This window comes from Diprion similis, chromosome 2, assembly GCF_021155765.1.
Source record: "Diprion similis isolate iyDipSimi1 chromosome 2, iyDipSimi1.1, whole genome shotgun sequence".
NCBI classification, from domain to species: domain Eukaryota; kingdom Metazoa; phylum Arthropoda; class Insecta; order Hymenoptera; family Diprionidae; genus Diprion; species Diprion similis.
In genome coordinates, this window is record NC_060106.1 from 14902535 (window position 1) to 14922040 (window position 19506).

General features: G+C 40.6%; 1 protein-coding gene across 1 annotated transcript in view; it reads left to right on the top strand.

Moving 5' to 3' along the window:
• The first annotated feature begins 978 nt into the window (after positions 1–978).
• LOC124415917 overlaps positions 979–19506 on the top strand; it is a 106930-nt gene continuing 88402 nt past the window's right edge. Inside the window, exon 1 of the mRNA XM_046896645.1 lies at positions 979–1234. Coding sequence (XP_046752601.1) covers positions 1108–1234 — 127 coding nt within the window. The 5' untranslated portion in view covers positions 979–1107. The remainder of the gene's footprint in view (positions 1235–19506) is intronic.

Below are 19506 nucleotides of genomic sequence, written 5' to 3' on the forward strand. Positions count from 1 at the left end.
AGCTTCTAAGGCGAATCTGGCTTGCAGTGCACGTGGGGATGTGGTGTGGTGTCCCATGAATGAAGTCCCCTACCACCATCGGCTTATACGCAAGAGGATCCCGTCTTTCCGCGCGGGAAACGAAAGGTGGATTTCCGTTAAAGTTCTGTAATATGCCGCCAGGTGTCGGCCTCATGGCGGCTCGTTGAAACACCTGATGTGGCCAGTGCCGCATGGGCTTGTGCGCTAGACACTTCTTTTACACAACAGACTAGAGACACTGATCAAAACATAATATACTAATAACTGAGAAACGACGCGAACGAGCGTCGCCGAAACTTCTCGATACCGATCAATGAACGATGAAAAGGCTCCGTTGAATAAAAGCGGTTATCTAAGCCTCGATGCTGGCTCAAAAAGCTTCGCCATTTAACACAATATTGTTCTAATACTCGAGTGAAGGCTTGACGTTGCGTTGTAGCTACGTAGTCCGACTCCCATGAGGAGTAAACACAGCATAAATTAAATTCCAAGGTGGTTCGGAGTGAAACTGCAGTGCCTTACGATTACAATCGCCTCGTTTACTCGCGGCTGTTAAAAAACTGAGTTGATTTTTTCGCGCGCATTTCCCTGCATCTTCGTCTCTCCCACGGAGAGAAGATTAAAATTTAAAAGGACAGTGCGTGGCTCGGGTTTAAATCGCAGGCGAAGTATCGACGCAAAGTTGCTATAATTTCAACGCGCATTTTTATATCATCGTAAAAGTGTAAAAGTGAAAACTCTGTCGGATCGTTATCCACATGGGTTTGTTTGAATCGTTTCATACAGCGTAAAAAGACGCAGCCGCAGCCGACTCGACCTCCTAGGAATGTTTAGTAGTACGTGTTGAGTATTAATTCTCGGGATATTCGTGAGGAAAATACCGAGTCGCCGAATGTACGAAACGAAAATTATAATCTAAGACGATTTTTAATCGCGCTGAGAATTAACAACAAAAATAAAAAAGAAAAAAAAAAAACGAAGAGAAGTTAGCTCGGCTCGATAATGTAAAGCTGAACGGAGCCTTTGTCAACGATAAAATGAATAGCGTAAGTACGTGAGTGTTATCAGTGTTTATCCTCGATCAAGATGCTGGCGCTTCGATTGATCCTGATCTCCGTGACGTCTCTTCTTGTTTACGCCGAGGATTCGACCACCTCCATTCCGAACGACCTTCCGGCTCTGCTGACGGTAGCTTCGCATCGTGACGATACAGGTCAGTGTCCTATTACAACTTTACCCAGACTTGTGCGACTTGTTTTGCAGGTGGACATCGTCATTTCGCACACTTCGTTCCGACTGACTCCCAGTCGACGACGCTCGATTCAACTAACCATAAAATTTCACAAGTTGCTTGGATTTTCTCCCATGTACATACAATATATATATATATATATATATATATATATATGCGCGTGAGGATTGTCGCCGGGATTTTATTGGCTTGTTCGCACGACGGTTATGGACAAATACATTTTCTCCGAATGTCCTCACATGCTTTCCTAACTCCTGCAGGTTACGCCGCCGTTAGGAATCGGAATTTCTAAGCCGCTTTTATCCAGCGACGATCTTGAATGTTAGAAATTTTCACAGAGTCTTTATATCGTCGTGTATGCATATATTTTTGTTCGCATATTACCGTGTAAGGAAGTAATCTTGCATGTGCTATTCGATAACAATAACAAAGAACATCAGGTTGGCGTCCTCCTCTGACATTTTTCAGACTCATGTATGTTGTGGAATTATTTGAGGAATATTAAAGAGATAAAAACGACTCCCAAAGATGGGCACTCAACGGGGTGATTTCGTGACGCGCTTCACGTCTTTGAATGAAACCACACTAAAATGTTTTTTTAACAAATAAGAAAATTTCAGCGTTAGTTTCATTTAAATCGATCAAGCGCGACAAGAAATCACCTCGTTGGGTATCCATTTTTGGGGGCCGTTTTCACCGTTCTAAACCGTTTATCCATGGATAAAAAAATGTGAGTCTCTTAGTTTTAAATTTTCTTCAACATACACGAGTCTCAACCAAATCAGAGTGGACACCAAACTGATGTTCGTTGTAAGTAATTGTCAAATGAATATTTAATTCAGTGATCAAATGCGTCACTCGAAAATAATTTCCCTGCGTCATTCCAGGGGAAATAATGAATATCAGCTTTGTTTTAATCGCTCTTCCACTCTGCCTGTCACGATAAGAAGAAGAAATAAAAATAAAAAATAGTCGATTAATTAAAATTGCCCCCGTGTGCAAATAAGTTTTGCACAGGCGACTGATGGCCGTGATTTCGCGCGACGGGCATGTGACACTAATGTAATGCTACATTCGCGGGGTTTGATGCTTAAGGACGTTGATTGTTTTGAGCTCGCCATATAGAGAGTCGCGCGAGTAATGACGCCATTAATTGATAATTTTGTTGACACTGTGCTGGGGGTTTGGCAGCTGTTGTTGGCATGTTTTTATCTCTGTTGCAACGCATTTTTGTGCAATTTATTCTCCCGTCTATTACATACATAAATACACACGACGAGCTTTTCTACAAATCGTAATTCAACGTAATGAGATATTAAGTCAAAGGCACAAAAATATATCGAGAAATATCTCACAATATAGACGATATGATTGCTGGTCAAAGTTTTTCTGCACGAAATGGTTGAGTCGTGTAAATTTTTGATGAATCGAATCACGCCGCACGAAATGTAATATCCTAGTTACAGAGGCCATCTTAACAAGTATACGATAATCGTGGAAGCGGGTAGCTTTTTCGTCTAGGCGTAGGCTAGCCTGAAGATGATGAAAAGTTTTACCACGAACAGAACTCATCATCATAACTAGAGTATAATTTATGCGCAATTGCGTAGACTCGTCTTGCAGGCTCTCGACTATATAATTAACGAAGAATTCGCTCGGTGGTAGAGAATATAAATGCGGAAAAACTACGTCAGTGGTTTATAGCGTAGGTGATTTGTGGTTGAAAAATTTGAAAAAAATAACGGAAATAGGATCTAGAACTGAGCGATTATTCCGAAGTCAATAATTCATAACAACGTTCTTCGGATCGACCTCACACTGTGGCCTGTGCAGCTTTCTCTTTACACATAAAAACGACCCACACACGAGTCTCTGGCCTCACCGGGTTACCCGAGGATAATTTCCATGTTAAAACCATTGCAACGGTACCGCGGCTCGGGTTCTGGGTGCGATTTTTGTGTTTATTTAAAGCCGCAAGTCGTAACACAAACCCAGAATCGCCAAGAGCGAGGCCGGCACTCGGTACTGCAATAAAAATAAGAAGGACACGAACAAGAGTAAAAGAGTTAAAAGGAAGGAGGCTGTCGACCGAAATCCAGAGTCGCGCCTCCCTACGGAGTGCAGAGCGTAAACTGTTAAAAAGACAAAACGTTATGCACACTTCGCGGAGAAGGGTATGTGGCCCCAATATGTAATCGGTCGTTAAATATATTCCGTATGTATTGTCAGGTCGAAACGTTCTCTTGCATTAACGTTCGCCTCGATTCTGCACCCTTGAGTTTTACGTCGACGTTCGATCTTTCCTACTGCAATTTTTTTTTCACCTCTGAGGGCTCCGAAATCCCGGCTTCGTCATCGTTCGCATGCCTTCAACAAGTCACAATTCTTGTCATCGTTATGTTTCATTTTTAGAATAGAAAAATTAATTATTGCACTTGGGTATAAACGATTAGAAGCTGGGTGGTGATTTTTTTTATTCAATTTAATCAAAATTTGAAAAATATTCTAGTTACGGATATTTTTGTTCTGTGCAAATTTGTTACTGATTGGCAGATCAAACAGAAATTAACATTGAAAAGCGCCACCGGTGCAGTTGTTGATAAAAAATTATGACCAATCGATCGTTGTTCGTTTCACGTGTTGCCACGCATCGAACACCCGATTAGAAGCGAATGTGTGTCGCGAATAATGTTTAGAATACACGATGGCAATATAATCTAGTCACGGGTGATTATTTACTGCATCCAGTGCTGTAGAAAGTTTAAAACCGAATGGCTATAGGCAGTGAGTTGGTAAATAAAATTTTTTACCAACGATCATTTAGCGTTGATGTAAGGCTGGGAGGAATAATTTGCGAGATGATGTTACAGTATTGGGGATCTAACCTTTAAAGTAAAACATGGGGTCTTTCGTGCTCACGTGATGTCTTGTTATGAGTATATTTTGTGGACAAGAAGGCGACGGATTATTTTACAAATAAATAATTAAGTGAAAAAAAGTATTGGATCTTGAACTAGAAACCTCAAGGAACTTGACTGAATTTTTTTGGAACTTGAAATGGCCGAAATAAAGACAAGGCCCAAAGGACCCCATAAAAAGGTTTCGGTCTTTTAGGCTTCAAATTAGAACCCATTCAGGGACTCGAATTTCCCACCATAACTGCGTGCGTCCCTTCGAAAAATCCCATATCGGTTGCACGTGATAAGATACCGAGTATTGTGAGGGAGGTTGAGACCTCGAAGAATGTGCCAAAGTAAACTTGATCGTTGTTAAGTCGCGAGGTATAAAACGATATCAGTGTTTTACCCTCCAAATAATCACCCAAGCAGGATTTGAATCGTAGCTACGTATTATCACATTTTGCACTTAACGTGTGTGCTAAAACTGCACAGATGAGTTAGCGGATAAATATTTTCGCCGAAAGTTTTATGATCTAGATGGCTTTACAACCGTCGTTAAAACGCTAATGGACGTGGAACTTGCAGCCTGCAGTCAACGTGAGTAATTAAGAATTTTCGGTGCCTTCAAGGTGCAAATCAGAACCCACGCGAGGGGCGTTTATTGCTCTATCAAACCACGGATGCATCGCTAATAGCGTGCCTATGCAAAAATATCATTCCAAAGGATGAAATGCGATCTTGTAAAAGGAGTTTATCAGTAGTCTTCGATAATACTACACAGCATATGACGCGAAAGCTTCAGCTGGCGAATAAAAATTCTTTATCAACGATCAATTAGCGTTAATCTGGCTAATGACGGAAAACGCGCTGCTGGTACATTATTTTTTTGAAAAATTTACCGTGCAGGTGATTTAATAAACATTGTTAAGTCGCCAATACAGGCTTGTTTCAACATGTCGACAAGAGCTCTCGCTTTCCGATGATGCAGATAAGGAAACACATATCTGAAGACGCTGATCTCTTCGAAAAATTCATAAAATTCGGCCACTGCGGTGCCACATTTCAATGCGCAGATGCACTTAATATCCAATTCATCCATGCGAGGTGTAGAAAAGCGATAAAATTGCGGCATGCAGTGACTTGTGGCAAAGATATTCGTAGCCACCGGCAAATCTGCGTTTTTTCTTCACACCGTCATTAGACGAACAATTATATGATTTTATGATACCACTTTGAACGAGACAAGGTCTTGCCGAGGTACACTTAGGTGTAACGTATACACTTGGGTGAAAAAATTTTCATAACCAGAAAAACTGGCTGTAATAATTATCTTCTCGTTGTTGAACAGGAATTTCAATCACCATTGTTCATTATGGTTGCGTAAAAGTTATCTTGCCGTGAATTATTTTCGATCTTTGTACATATTTATAACGCAATAATACACAAAATACATTTCCAAGAATTTATATAGATAAATTAATTCCTCATAAATCGCTAATCGTTTCGATCGATCAATTCGTGCCAATAGAATCGTTCGATTGACGGTCAGGTGATCAATTCTCTTCGATTTTCCGTTGAACAACGTCTGATCAAAGTGATGAAGCACGTTTCACGTACGTCCCGAGTGTTTAGAATAATTAGAACTTGCTTGGCAATCAATTTCACGATCATCCTTTCCTCAGATCTCTTCTGGTCTGTAGAAGCTGCCAGCTCACGCACTTGTCATGATTATTTGCATGCGTTTAGAAATGCGGAAGTGCGTGCAACCGACTACGCGACGCTTCGTGCCTCGAGATCTCACCTCTTGTATGCTATCGGGGATCCGACAAGTCCGCATGCCTGCGATAAGCGTTTATTTCTAACAATTCCTGAATGAAATCAATGCATTTTCAATTTGCAATTTGCCAAATTTATGCTCAAAGTCTGTGACGAAGTCGAATTTGTCGGGGATGAGGAATTTCAGGATTACACTTTCGGACGGCTTGAAATGCGGATTTTTTCCCTTCATAAATTCCGCGAACAAAGTTTTACACATACCTTGCTAATTGGAAAATTGCAGATCTGGATGATAATCTGTTTTGAAGTCTTAAAAACAGGTCTCGTTTTATTTTTGCACGGTTCGGATACCGTCCGGTGCCAGGGAAACTCAAACTCGCGAGCATCCAGAAGGTGAAAAATAGCGGATCGTTGCCTCGCAGCAAGGTTGCTGGACGTTGATTGGATGGATGGCTGCTCGACCGCGAATTCCCAAGGAAGCAAAGCCAAGTTCATTTGGAGATGGTGGTATGTGGAGGAGGATAACGAGACGTTAAATTTACGATTCTCAAACGTTATTTATCATCCTGATATAGCGTAATCGCCTAATGACTCACGCCATTTTTCCAAATTTGGTTTTGTACCTCCGTCGTGGAAGAGTTGAAGCTTCGTGACTCCTTTCACAGCTGCTTAACGACTTTGCTGTTATTGTCGTAGATCAATCCAACGGCCTTGATGATTCGCGATTAGTATTTTTAGTCTGCCTTAACGAGGAACCGTTAGAACAAAGTACTTACAGAATATTGGGAAAAATTTTTGGCAACGCGTTTTTGGACCCTGGTCATGGATTCCTTGGAAATTGATTGGTATCGAGATGCTGCAACAGGATCCGTTGCATTGTGACGCAATCGCAGCGTCAGATCGATGACCAGATGAGTTGAAACCCGTTAAAGGCAATTTGGCGTTCATCCAGAGTTAATTAAGCCAAGTTATAGCTGCCCCTTGTTTTCTGCGTTGAATACATTAACAGCGAACATGCATTTTCTGGGAAAAATTACGACCTGCTCGCGGTGAATAAATAGCGAGAGAAAAGACGTGGAATAATTCAAAAGACAAGATCAGAAGGGGGAAAGACACGGCGATAGAGAAATGACGGATAGCGGCGTTCAGAAGAAACGAGCTTGCTTGCGATAAAATATAATTACGGTTGAGATTCGATTTAGATTAAAAGGAGAGATCGTTTATTTGACAAAAGATTTGCTGCAACGTGATTATCGCATGCGCGAGGAATTAGCGAAGAGCTTGTTTCGTCTCTAAACTCTTCTCACGAGATTGAAGTTAGAAACGTTGATGCAGCGATGTATGTTTTGCAAAAATTGCTAATTCGCAATTTTACGATTTTCGAAAATCTACTGACGCATTATTCACAAAATATACGTTGATTCAGAAAAGCCAACTCTTCGAAAATCACGTATTAAAGTCTGCAGCAATTGTTGCTCGCGTAACGCCATGGACGGTAAAAGACTTCTCGTCAAAGGGGTTGAGGACTGAAACAATATCCCACGTAAATACACGCGGGACGTTAATGTGGCATCGTGGCAATTAAAACCCATTGATTCGAACCATCCTCGGGAAGGGTTTTATGACTAGACTGCTCCATCGGTTTGACTGTAGCGCCGCAACGGTTTGTGGGCGAATGAATTACTTCGACCCTCGAGGGGTAGAACTTGTGCAAATGGCCCCGCTTTGTGTCAGCAATGTACCAGAGTGCTTGAAGGCAAAGTTGGATAAAATGCTTTCATAAGTGCGTTTGAAAGGGAAAATGGAAAAAGCTGCTGGAAATGTCGTTCAAATAGTAAGGGTTGCTGTCTGTGATGAGAAATATTTCGGTAACACAAAAAAAAAAGAAAAGTTATTATTAAGGATAAAGAAAATTGTTTAGACATGTGTTTATAGATGCAAAATTAAATTAATTTTGATTTTTTAGCAATTTTGAATGAATTTCAATCTTCTTAGGCAAACTCTACACATTTTATTTTTGTTTAATAAATGAGTAAATCGGAGGTGTATAAACTTGAATGAATAAAATTGTGAATATTAATTATTTTAAATGATTCATTCATCTATTCATTCATTCGCAAGATTAAAATACGCCTTTTTGCATATAAATGTTCATTTTTTAATTTAACGCGACAATTTTTTTTGGTGACTAGTTGATTTTTTAAACAGTAACAGTTTTTGTTTCTACTTGGGTTTTACTTTTCTTTATGGTTGTCCAAACAGAATTTTATTTTCTATCTAGAACGAAAAATGTAAATTAGGTATTTGAAATAATAGTAGTTGAGTAATGTGTTTACGTACATGCAAACATATTTCATCTTCATGCAGATAGTTAAGATATTTTTACAATTCACTTCTGCTTTATTCTATTGCATAACACAATTTATTTCAGCGGGAGAAAAATTATTTTGGAATATTTGCCACGCAGTTTTGGAAAAATTATAAAACAAATTTGCACAGAGAGTGAGAGAGAACGAGAGACATTTAACCAATGCCTATTGAGTATATATTTTGCCATTTAAAATAGAAAATTCGTGCCAAAATCTATTTGAAATAGAAAATGAAAAATTCCATTTTGCATTTCAATTTTAAATTATGTAGAACACTAGCGAACACAGTGAACATTTCGTCGTATAATTTGCACAGATTATCCAGGAATACCCCCGTCCTAATTAATAGCAAATATTTGTATTTGTGATTGACGCGGATAAAACGGCTGCAGCATCTCCTGGATCAGAGTTCGAGTATCGAAATTATTTAACGACAACATCCGAAAGTCCAAAGTTGGGGACCTTGGCCAAGCCGATCGGCATCTGATTACGCAATTTCGCTTTTTCGCAGACGGACTTATGACGGTTTGAAATATTTGCGTGGGCGTGTGTTTACGTGCCAAAACGGCGGCCGGCTGACCTTCCAGAATAATACGGAGGAAGTAATTTTCTCCATTAGACAAAATGCGCTCGTGTTCTGTGGCTTGACACACTTTGGTCCATTCGCAAAAACGCGAAACAAAAAGCCGTTCAGGTCGACGACGGAAAACATGCGGATTGTGTGCGGTAGCTCGAAGGTTCGAGTTGCATATAATTAGCATCTGATCTCCGCTCTTTCTGCTTCACATCGCGACAATGCATCATTCCCGTGTGATCGCTTGTTTTATTCCAAATAACTCAAAACCAGGACTTCTTCAGAAGTTATTCTACTCATTTTTGCGAGACAAAAACCGGGCTTTTGCTCTGATACGTTCCGCGGATTGATAAATGTGCGAAAGTGGACATAATTCAACCGGGATTTAATGGACCGCGAGTTCTACTTACCAGATTCCTGACCTGTCCATAATTTATACAAATATATCTCGAAAAATTATCCCGCCCTTCGACTTTTTTTTTTTTTTTTTTTTTCCATGGTTACTGCCGCAGAACTGCGCGTAAATTGTTTTTATGCCTGAATTTTTGCCCCCCCCCCCCGCCTTGCGTTTTTTCTTTATTTATTTTTTTTTAGTTTTCTTTATCTCCTGCTATTCATCCCCGCCTTTCTCGTAACCTTTCTTTTTCTCGTCAATGTTCAGCCACCCCGGGATGAAGGATTCGACCGACTGGCTTCGCCAGAGGTGTAATTTTATAACCGTCATTACTTCCATTATATGGTGTGTTGGGCGCTTTCGGGGCGTTGGGCTCGTCTCTCTGACTCTCTACCGAACTTCGGCAAAAATGGCGCAGTTCTTCACCGAGGTCCATGACCCTTGTTCTTCTCTGTTGAACCTTTGCGGATGCGGCTCGAGCTCTGCAGAAGCGTTACGTTTTTACCTCGAGAATCATTCAACGACTCAGGATCAGCTGATCATTCTCAGAGTATTTTTCTTACCTTCAGTTCCCCCAGGCTAGGGTTGGAGTTGAGTGAAAATATTTTCTTCCAGATTTTTACGACGTTATTGGTCCTTGGGGAGATTATTAAATCAATTTTCGAACGGTCTTATTAATAAACGGATAGTAAATTGTACTCAGTTTTTCTCTATACTTGACGTTGTTTATCGACGCTTACGGCGATCCCTGGATTTGCACTTATCTTTTTCATTCGCGTATACCTGGGAGAATCCTATTACCTACTCGAGATTTCATCCCCGACGAAACCCTCGGGCACCCTTGCAGATGATATATTTCGAGATTGCCTTGGCGCCGTGAGATTAGATCAGAGCCTAAAAAGATTGCAAGAAGGAAACAAGAAGCGATATTGTTAAGACTGTTGATGGAATTCCCTGGGATGAGAAAGTTTATAAGAACTTGTCTAAAAAAAAATTGAAAAACGTGTGTTAAAAAAATAAGCTACCGTTTATAATCGTTTTTGACACGTGTTACAGATTACTCGAAGTTGAGATTCAGAGTAAAAATTATCAAAAGCCTCGTCCACTTTAGGGTTGTTCGTGTTTGCAAAAAAGAATAAATGAATAAATAAAAAAGTTGGCTGATCTTAGAAAAATTCCTTACGTACAAACGATCGTCTGATGAATTTGTTTCTTTACCTTCATCTCGCCAAACTCAACGTTTTGAAAATGATTCAACGGAGGAAAGAACGAGCGGAGAGAGAGCATAAAAGCATTGTTAGTGTCCTGAGGTAATTTTCTCGGACACTAAAGCAGCGCCGCGTCAGTCGAAATACTCAAACCCCGTGATCTTGACGTTTTATCGTCGTTTTTACCGCCCGCCTTTCGCTCCCCCAAGTAGGAATCTCGCTCTTTTTCTCCGTCCAGAATTCGCAGGACGTTGATTACGCTTGCAAAAAATGTCAGCTAAATAAATCAGCGAAGCTGGGATGGATCAGAGCATTAATATCTTACCCTTGGCACACGAGAATCGCGGAAAGTTATTATAACTGCAAAATATTGTATGTATACAGACCCGCGGTGATGACTACAATCCGCAAACAGCGATAAATAATAATTCTAATCGCGACTTCTGTGGTGCTGAATAATAATTCAGAAGCCAAACGGCGTTACGGTTGCTTAGGCATGCGCCTTTTATTGTGCTCGAGTGTTCGAGCAAGGCGGGACACACACGGTCAACATTTTATACGCGAGTTGGATGCGAATTTCTAAATTAAAATCGCCAGTCCCCGGCTGCGACCTCGGAACATTAATACTTTATTTAACATCGCTTGAGTTCTTTTACACCGCTTGGGTGGATTCGAGTATAAGGAATTGTAGAAGGATATATTTAAATAAAGGGAGGGGAGGGGGGAGGGGGGTGAAACGGGGTACTTAAGGAAATACTTAGTTTTCCAAGACTCAAATGCGCTAAATCTTTTTTTTAATTGTAATCAAAGAAAAATAAAAATGGTTTTCAGGTGTCAGGGAAAAAATTTTGAAAATTTTTGAATAATCAAAATAATCCTCAATAATGTTTATAGAAGTCATTTTTGACTATTTAAAAAACATTTCGAGGATCATTATTTTATCAAATTTTGGGAAAACCCAAAAACGGTTTGCCTATCTCTCCCCTACGTATTAAAGTGTTTAAAAAAATCGACTACTTTTCTCAAAGAACATTAAAAAATCATCAGAGCATCCCTAAACAAGGACCATGTTAAAATATGAGCTCCTAATATTACATAATTATTTTGAACAGCATACCTAATGGTTGAGGCTTGATAACTTCCGAACGGCTTGCCTTACGCAAATCTGCATTTCAACCTTTTTTATGGTGCGTTTAATTACATACAAAAATATATCCTGCATATTATTGTACAGCGATTCGTTTACGATTAATAAAATTCCAAAGTTCAGAAACAAATATATAATAATAATTTTAAAGGCTCATATGTTAACAGGGCCTTTGTTTATCGTTGTTTCGAAAAGCAATTAAGCAGAAGAAAAAAATAAGAATAATAATTCTTGCGGCGAACAACGCAATGCGACGAAAAAATGAAATAAAAATTCTGAGTGAAGGAGGTAAGCCGCGTGCCTTTGGGAGTGGATATATTTTTTTTCTTTTTTAAGGGCCTTGTTCCTCCACGGTAGAGAACAATGCCGTCTCTTCCTTTCGTCTCATCGGAGAGAAGATAGGACAATAAAACGCACGTCTAACGCTGGTCGGAGCGGCGTCTGCGTAGTTTGGCTTCGCTGCCAGACGAGCAAAAAATTAATACTTGTTCAATCCGATCGACCTACCGCCCAAATCTCGTATAATTTTTCCAAAGGGATTCCCTTGGGAGGTATATTAGAATATCTCTGAGGTTGATTTGGGCGGATATTACGTAGCTACGTTAATCTTCTATACGAATGGATTGGCGCTGAATTTTTTGGGTATTAAAAACTGCAGATATCCTGATTACGCAGTTTCTCACGATCGTTAAAAACTTGTTATTATTTACTCAGCTTCTACCGAATGCAAATAATCCAGTTAATTAGCTGCTCCGGAAACTGCAGAGACGAAAAAAAATTGCTTTTTTGTAAATTATCTCCGGGTCTAAAACCTTGAACTTTTTATCTCGATGAGAATTCGCAGGATATGACTAATGCATTTTGGGGTATTTTCATTCTCGACTTATATATTGTTTAGGTTTTGACCTAAAAGTGCGGATGTATGATCGTTAAATAGCTCGTTTAAATTTATTATTTCACCGTGATATCCGCTCAGTTTTGTTTAAATGTCAACGTGTTTTTGGGAACAAGGATTTTTTCATTCTTATCGACATCGATTGAACGACTTCCCTCCATAAATATTAAGATTTTATTGATTTTGCAATATTTAGAACGTCGAATATGGTAATGAAGCGTTTACTCGTATAATGCCACTATATTAAGCGTCACGGATTGTACTTCAGCATAGAAAAGTCAGTTCAATTTGAATAAAACGTTCGGATTATTCATCGATTCCACCGATGAAAAATATTGACCACTTTGAACCGTCAATATTTGCATTATTTGATTGAAGTAGTTGCTTGTTTCGAAAATGTAAAAATCGTAGACGTGTACGACAGAAGAAGAAGAAGAAGAAGAAGAAGATAATAAAATAGAATAACGATGATGAATGATAATGATTCTTGCCTGAAGTGATAACTTTTCATTTCTCTTGTCGCATTTTCTAATTACAAAAAGTGGAAATTTAGCAAACGGTGAATGCGTTAAAATTAATTTTTGCTGTCGAGCTACGATTTGTCAGCTGACAAAATATTTTGGCATATTCTCGTATTTATTACGGGTTCATTGAACGTCTGAAAAAGCAATTTGGGTACAAAGTACGTAACATGTTATGAAACATTTTGTTCTACGTTGTAAAATATTCATTTTGCGGTCTTTTTTATGGACATATTTTACCACGAGGCAAAAGCAAAATGACGTAAGCTGAAGTGCAACAAAAATTAAAGATACAGACGACTGCAATAAGGAAAAATAATCTTGAGGATGGAAATTATACGGTGGTAAAAAAAAGGAGGTGGGGGAAACTTGTTTAACACCAAGTTCGCCAGGCTACTAGATTAATCCGAAAAGACTTAGTCAGATATTGCTTCACGCAGCGGGTTGCAAAATACACAAAAATATTTGCATAGCCGAACGATGCGGTTTATCAACCTGTCAAAAATCATAAACGATTCACTGCAGGCGTCTCTTCGTGTTTTGCCCAAATATTTCCTGAGTAGTGGAACCGTTGCTATCATACAAACCGATCGGAGGATGCTCGCTGTCGCTCCTTTGACACACTTGACAGTCCCACGTCGACGTAAATAATTCTGCACTGAATAAAGTTAGATGGTGATAAAAATTTTGCACCGTCACAATATCGAATTTTCAGAGACGCAAAAATCTATTTCGTACAATATCAAAACTTAGGAAGTCGAAATATAGACAAGAGAATATATGTATACAAAGGTCAGAGGGTTCATTGACTCGTAGAAATTGAAAACCACTTTTGATTGCTATCGCTCAGACATAAAAAGAAAGAGCTTCAATTTGCTTGAAATCGCTTGAAAATAGCTTTGAATTAATTTGTTTTTAATGTTTGATATCGTCTGGAATCACTTTCAAACGGTTTAAAACTACTTAAAATTAGTTTGAAACGTTTTGTAGTCGTTTCTGAACGGCTCGAAAGTACTTTGGAATCGTTCGAAACTCCTTCCAGTTAATTTGGAACAATTTAAAATTATTTTTAAAGGATTTGAAAAGGTTCTAATCCGTTTCTCACTTGATACGTATAAGCAAATAGCCTCTCGGTGTAAAGTATCAAATAAGCTGAGGTATAGAATCGTTAAAATGAAAAATAAATAACGTAGCAATCCAAAATAGAAAATCATTGGAATCCTGCTGATTGCATATATTTTATTTCTATATTTTGATTCATCTATATTAAGACTTTGTACATTATAAAATTTCCTAATTTGCATTTTCACGTGTTCAAAAATCGGCATTGCGGTCCTCCCAGTTTCTAATCCTTCCACATTTTTGCCCCGGCACAACACGTGAAGCCGAGATGTGGAGTTTGATCGTTCCTCAACGAGTTCGGAGGCAATGCCCCGGTAACCCAGAAACCAAGACGGACATACACGCGCTCGATTCTTCGCCCAGCCCGGCCTGGAATCTATTTTGTTCGTCACGGTTAAAGGCGGGCCGAAGATAAAAAATGAGAAGGAGATTGAAGGCATAAACTGGGTTATACGTGATCCTAGTTGTCCTCGTTGAAGCAAAAATTGCCGCGTCATGTCAAATTCCTTTTACACCGATCCGGGCATCATGTGCTAAGACGAGATAACGGAGTCGCATCCTCCTATTCGATACAGCATCCTGATCCTGGATTATTCTCTTATCAATTTTGAATTTAACTGCGTAGCCAATCATCGGAGCATCTGATACGCTAGAATTACGTCCGATCACGTGGGCGGCGAGAATATTATTCCACCGAGTCTTTCCCGCCTGACAATCGTTCGTTCCGCACGAGAAACTCCTCACCTTTGATCAAATATATCTACCGGTTTATTAGGACGCCATAGAAACAATTTTCTTGGAATTCTTGCTGCTCGATCATCTCGTGCAGGGTTGGACAGATGAACCAATATACGTATGCCAAGGTGAAATTCACTTTTCTCACTTGGATAATGTTTCTTTCTTGAACCGTAGTAAATCCACGGATGGTATTACGACCAGTTCTTATTGAATGAATAATTGAACGCGACAGTAAACGGAATTGAAATTCAATGTACCTACTGGGACGAAAGATCCAAAGGGATTCAGCATCGGTCGTATCGTTGACAAATGGAAAGAAACTAATCCCGCCATGTTATCACTTTCTTTGATTAGAAAGCGAGATATCCGAGGCCTTTTGAGACTAGTTCTAGCTGATCAGATGTAGAAAAGATCATTTCTAGGCTTCGCAATTAAGTTGCCATCTAAGTTTCAATTCTAGTTTCAAAATAAATTTTAACCACTGTTTTTTGGCTCAATTTCTACGACATTTGAGTTATTCCTCTTAAACATCCGAAGGCAATCGATTGATTTTTTATCGTGAAAATCGAAGTTGAACATCAAACCGGTCTTCGGGGATATCCGAAGATTAATTTTTTGAAACTTAACATAAAATTAATTCATAGTTTGTCCTTATTTTTACGCTGAGCTGTGAATTGCAGTTAATAAAATTATCATCTTAATCTCGCCACGTGGTCGCAGAAATACGTACTTTGTCACCTGCGTCAGAAGTTTGGTACAAATTGTAACCGCGATGTGAAATAGCCTGCACACATGTATATGCATATGTATATGCGTGTATATTCGGTAGAATTATCTGGCCTGCATCAGGAAATGGCAAAAAGGAAAAACTGGAATAAAGAATAAAGAAGCGATAAATTGCCACCCGCTTTTCGACGAGCTCCCACATTTTTGACAATTTTCTCTCGTTAATTGGAGTCACAAGCGAGTATCTGCCACCAGGAATAAGACCTCGTCGACTAATTTAGTAATTAAATGTTTGATTCACGATTCACCTCGTCCCACGGATCTATTTACACGCTTTTCGCGTCCTCCCCCTTTATAGTCTCGCATCTCGCGTATTAAGAGATTAGCGCTGCGATTCCGCGTTGACAATGTGCCGTGGATTCTCCAAACGATAACAAAGATGTTTTACGAGGCACCAAAAATTCCCTGAATCTTTTTGATAATAACAAGAGTACACAACCAGTCTCGACGAACCAGTCATCAAATTCCTGCTTTTATCCGCGATCGTCACTCGCCACATGCACACTTATTATTCGAAGTAGATCAAAAGACCTGCGGAGATTCGCCATCGGCTACAGCAGCGTGGAGATTTAATCGGAGAAAGAAAAAAGAGCCAACGAAATCGGACGACAATAACGAAAATAAAATAAAACAATCAAAATGAAATGAATTCTTGATAGTAATTGGAGGACGTTTAAGTTTGACATTTACGATACCACGTTGTAATTTTTTGGGAGAAAGCGGATGCAGCGCGAAAACAAACACGAAAACCGATTATCAATCCGACCAGCAGCAGCAGCCATTGACCCAGACTTTGCTCCACCAAACGTGACCCATAAGTCGAGCAAACTCGTCTAACCAGATCTTATCTCGCTCTTTTTTTCCTCTCAGCTTAACTCTGTCCCTGCAGGCTTTTACAGAGCCTACGAATAGGTGAGCCTAGTACAAGAAACACGCGGATAAGGATCGAAATGCATCTTTGAAGGCTGCAAATGCACGAATCAGCAAGATACAAGTGTGGCTTTGGGATGGAAAAAAGTGCAAACGAACTATTTTCCCATTTTTTTTTTTTATGGTTACCATACGGGTTCACCATCTGCGGTGTTCCTTGTCTACCCTCGAAGGATTCGAAGGTTTTTTTTTTCTTACCAATGCACGGTGCAAAACTGCAGGCATTCTTTCGGACGGGATTCGATTTCGTTACCGCGTCTTGTTCGCCTCGGTGATAATCGGGGCGATGATTAGCCGAGCGTAAACAACGGCGTTAGTTTTTTTCTTCCCTTCAGTCTCTCCTGCGTCTGGAGACGGGTCCTTAGTCGGGACGAAAAACGTGCAGCACTGAAGGACTTGACCAGACGGTTAACCTTGAATTAGCTGGGTCTAGGTCGCATCCCGTAAAACTCTTGTCCAGATTTCAAGACCCCATCGCGACACCCGAGACACCCTGTGTCGAGTTTCACGTGAAGGAATCGCGCGTTAAAGTTTGATTCGAACTTTGCTGTGGAAACGGGAAATCGCCGATCACTCGAGGCTTCTTAAAGCTGCTCCTCGAACACGATAAAGGGTTCGTGTTTACGAAGCGTGGGCGATTCTGCCCCATCATCGGAACCAATTTATACGGAACCCATAGGATCACGAGGCATCATGTACCTACATACGTAGTAGGTATACAGCCTGCGGCGTATCGACTTAAGGTTTGTCTCGAAGTGAATCTCGTCGGTTAACTTCATCCCGGCTCATAAGGTCGCGAAGTTTTTTTTAACCCCCCTCGTCTCACCATGCTTCATCCCATTGTCTTCCCGCACGTTGATTTTTGATAATACCAGTGATCGAAGCTCGGCTTATATTCCTGTAATGTAAACTCCGCGGTTCAATCAACCACCGAGATCTCTTTCGAGACGAGCTCTTTGCTCTTCTTCGTCTACTGTACCTACATATTATTTGAGCCTGACCAAATAAAGGGGCGGATTCAAGTCCGTCGGATTTAGGGTATCGAATGATGCATGCGGCTGCGTAGCCGCGTAAGAAGGACTCGGTGTTCGAATTGAGAAAGGAGCCGATATAGAAAGCTACGGAACTCCATAGACGGCCAGGAATTCTGGTTAGCGGGAGGTTCTATCTACTAAACTACTAATAACAGGATGACGATGCAGACTCCGAAATCGCCCGGGGCCATCGACTTGGCCCACTTATTTGTAAGAGATGCGGCGAGTGACATAATCGCCTGCTGCTGTCCGTCAGTCGATTTCGACAACCCTATGCGGCATTCTTGACCCTCACCTTCCCCTAAAAAACACCGGGTTAAAGCTCACGAGAAATTTCACGGCATTGAGACGGAGTTTCACTCTCACATTTTATCAGTTCGTATTTCTACCTCAATTGCGTCGGTTGATTTTTTTCAATATTGTTGCGTAGTAATTCTGACCTCAGTATAATAGCGATTGTTTTACACCTGCGGGTCTAATCGTGCCGCTTTAGTACACCTGCATATCGAATGGGACTTTGTTCTTGCTCCCACATGACGATGAGACGTTTGTATGTTTGTTGTTAGTCTGCGGAGATGAAATAGTTTTATTTCTATTCGATTTATTTATTGCGGATTCGGTGATACGGCCGAGAGACAAATGTCGAGGATTTCACGCCTGAACTACCTTTTCCAATGAATTTCGAACCTTTTTCCAGCGGCCCTGGCTTGTGTCCCCCTGAATGGTTTTTCCCAATGTCGGTATAACGAAATTGGATGCAATTCTCCCGAATCTGTCCGCAATAGTCTTCGACGCACACGTAGAGAATCATCGCTTCGTGGACTAGGGCGTGTTTCTTCGTCTATTACTAGCCTATATCACAGGATCGCGAGGCAGGATCAGTCGCATATTTTCCCATAATTAACCTGGTTCACTAGCCTGCTTACCCGCACCGAGGTAGCCTCATTAAAATATAAATCCAGTAATTCTGCTTTTTGCACCCGTAGCCTTTGCTTCGAAATACCTGCATCTAAGGCATCCAGACCTCGGTGCAATTAGTTGCTATAAAGTCCGAGCGTCTTCTTCCATGCATCATACGCAATTAACAGGGCCGATGGTGATAGCGCGGATCGTAATCTCGTCTCTGCATAGCCCTGGAGCTTTATATATTTGCCGACGCCGACGTCGTTACCTGCACATTTACAGACGCCATTATATTTCCCCGCATATACATATACGTATATAGTATAAGGTATCACGTATCTAACGTAATATTATCGTCGATTAATCAATAGAGGAAAGAAACTAATCGACCATCGTATAGGTAATCGGGTTAGTCAGGTAACCTGTAACAGCTCCGGGCTTTCGCGTGCGGAACGTTAATTAATTTCGTTAAAAAGTCTCAACCCTTGGTATCTCGCGGCAGAACTTCTCCCCCATCCGGGGAATCATCATCGCGCTCATCGCCGCGTAAAATCTTTCGCAAAGTCCGGAGTGCATCCAGGGTGCTGGTGGATGCCAATCGACGAGAACAGGTTCGCATCGTTCCGTTGCCGGTAAAGTTACAACTTTTTGCCGATATATCCACCGCCTAGCACAACAACTGCGCACAGGATGCATGCCGGGAGTTCTAGGTATCCGGTATCTGGGGATCTTCGGGTCGAGCCTTGAGGCGCTAGAAGCGGGTCGCCGACGCAAAAACGGTTGTGAAAAACGTAAAAATAGGGGTCTTGAAAAAACTGGAAAGAAAACGAAATTGAAGGGACGATCCTGAGCTCGTCCCGTGTATATCAGGCTTATCGCGATGTTTCCGCGAATGCTGATCGTGCTGTAGCTTGAAACGCGGATTTCTTACAACCA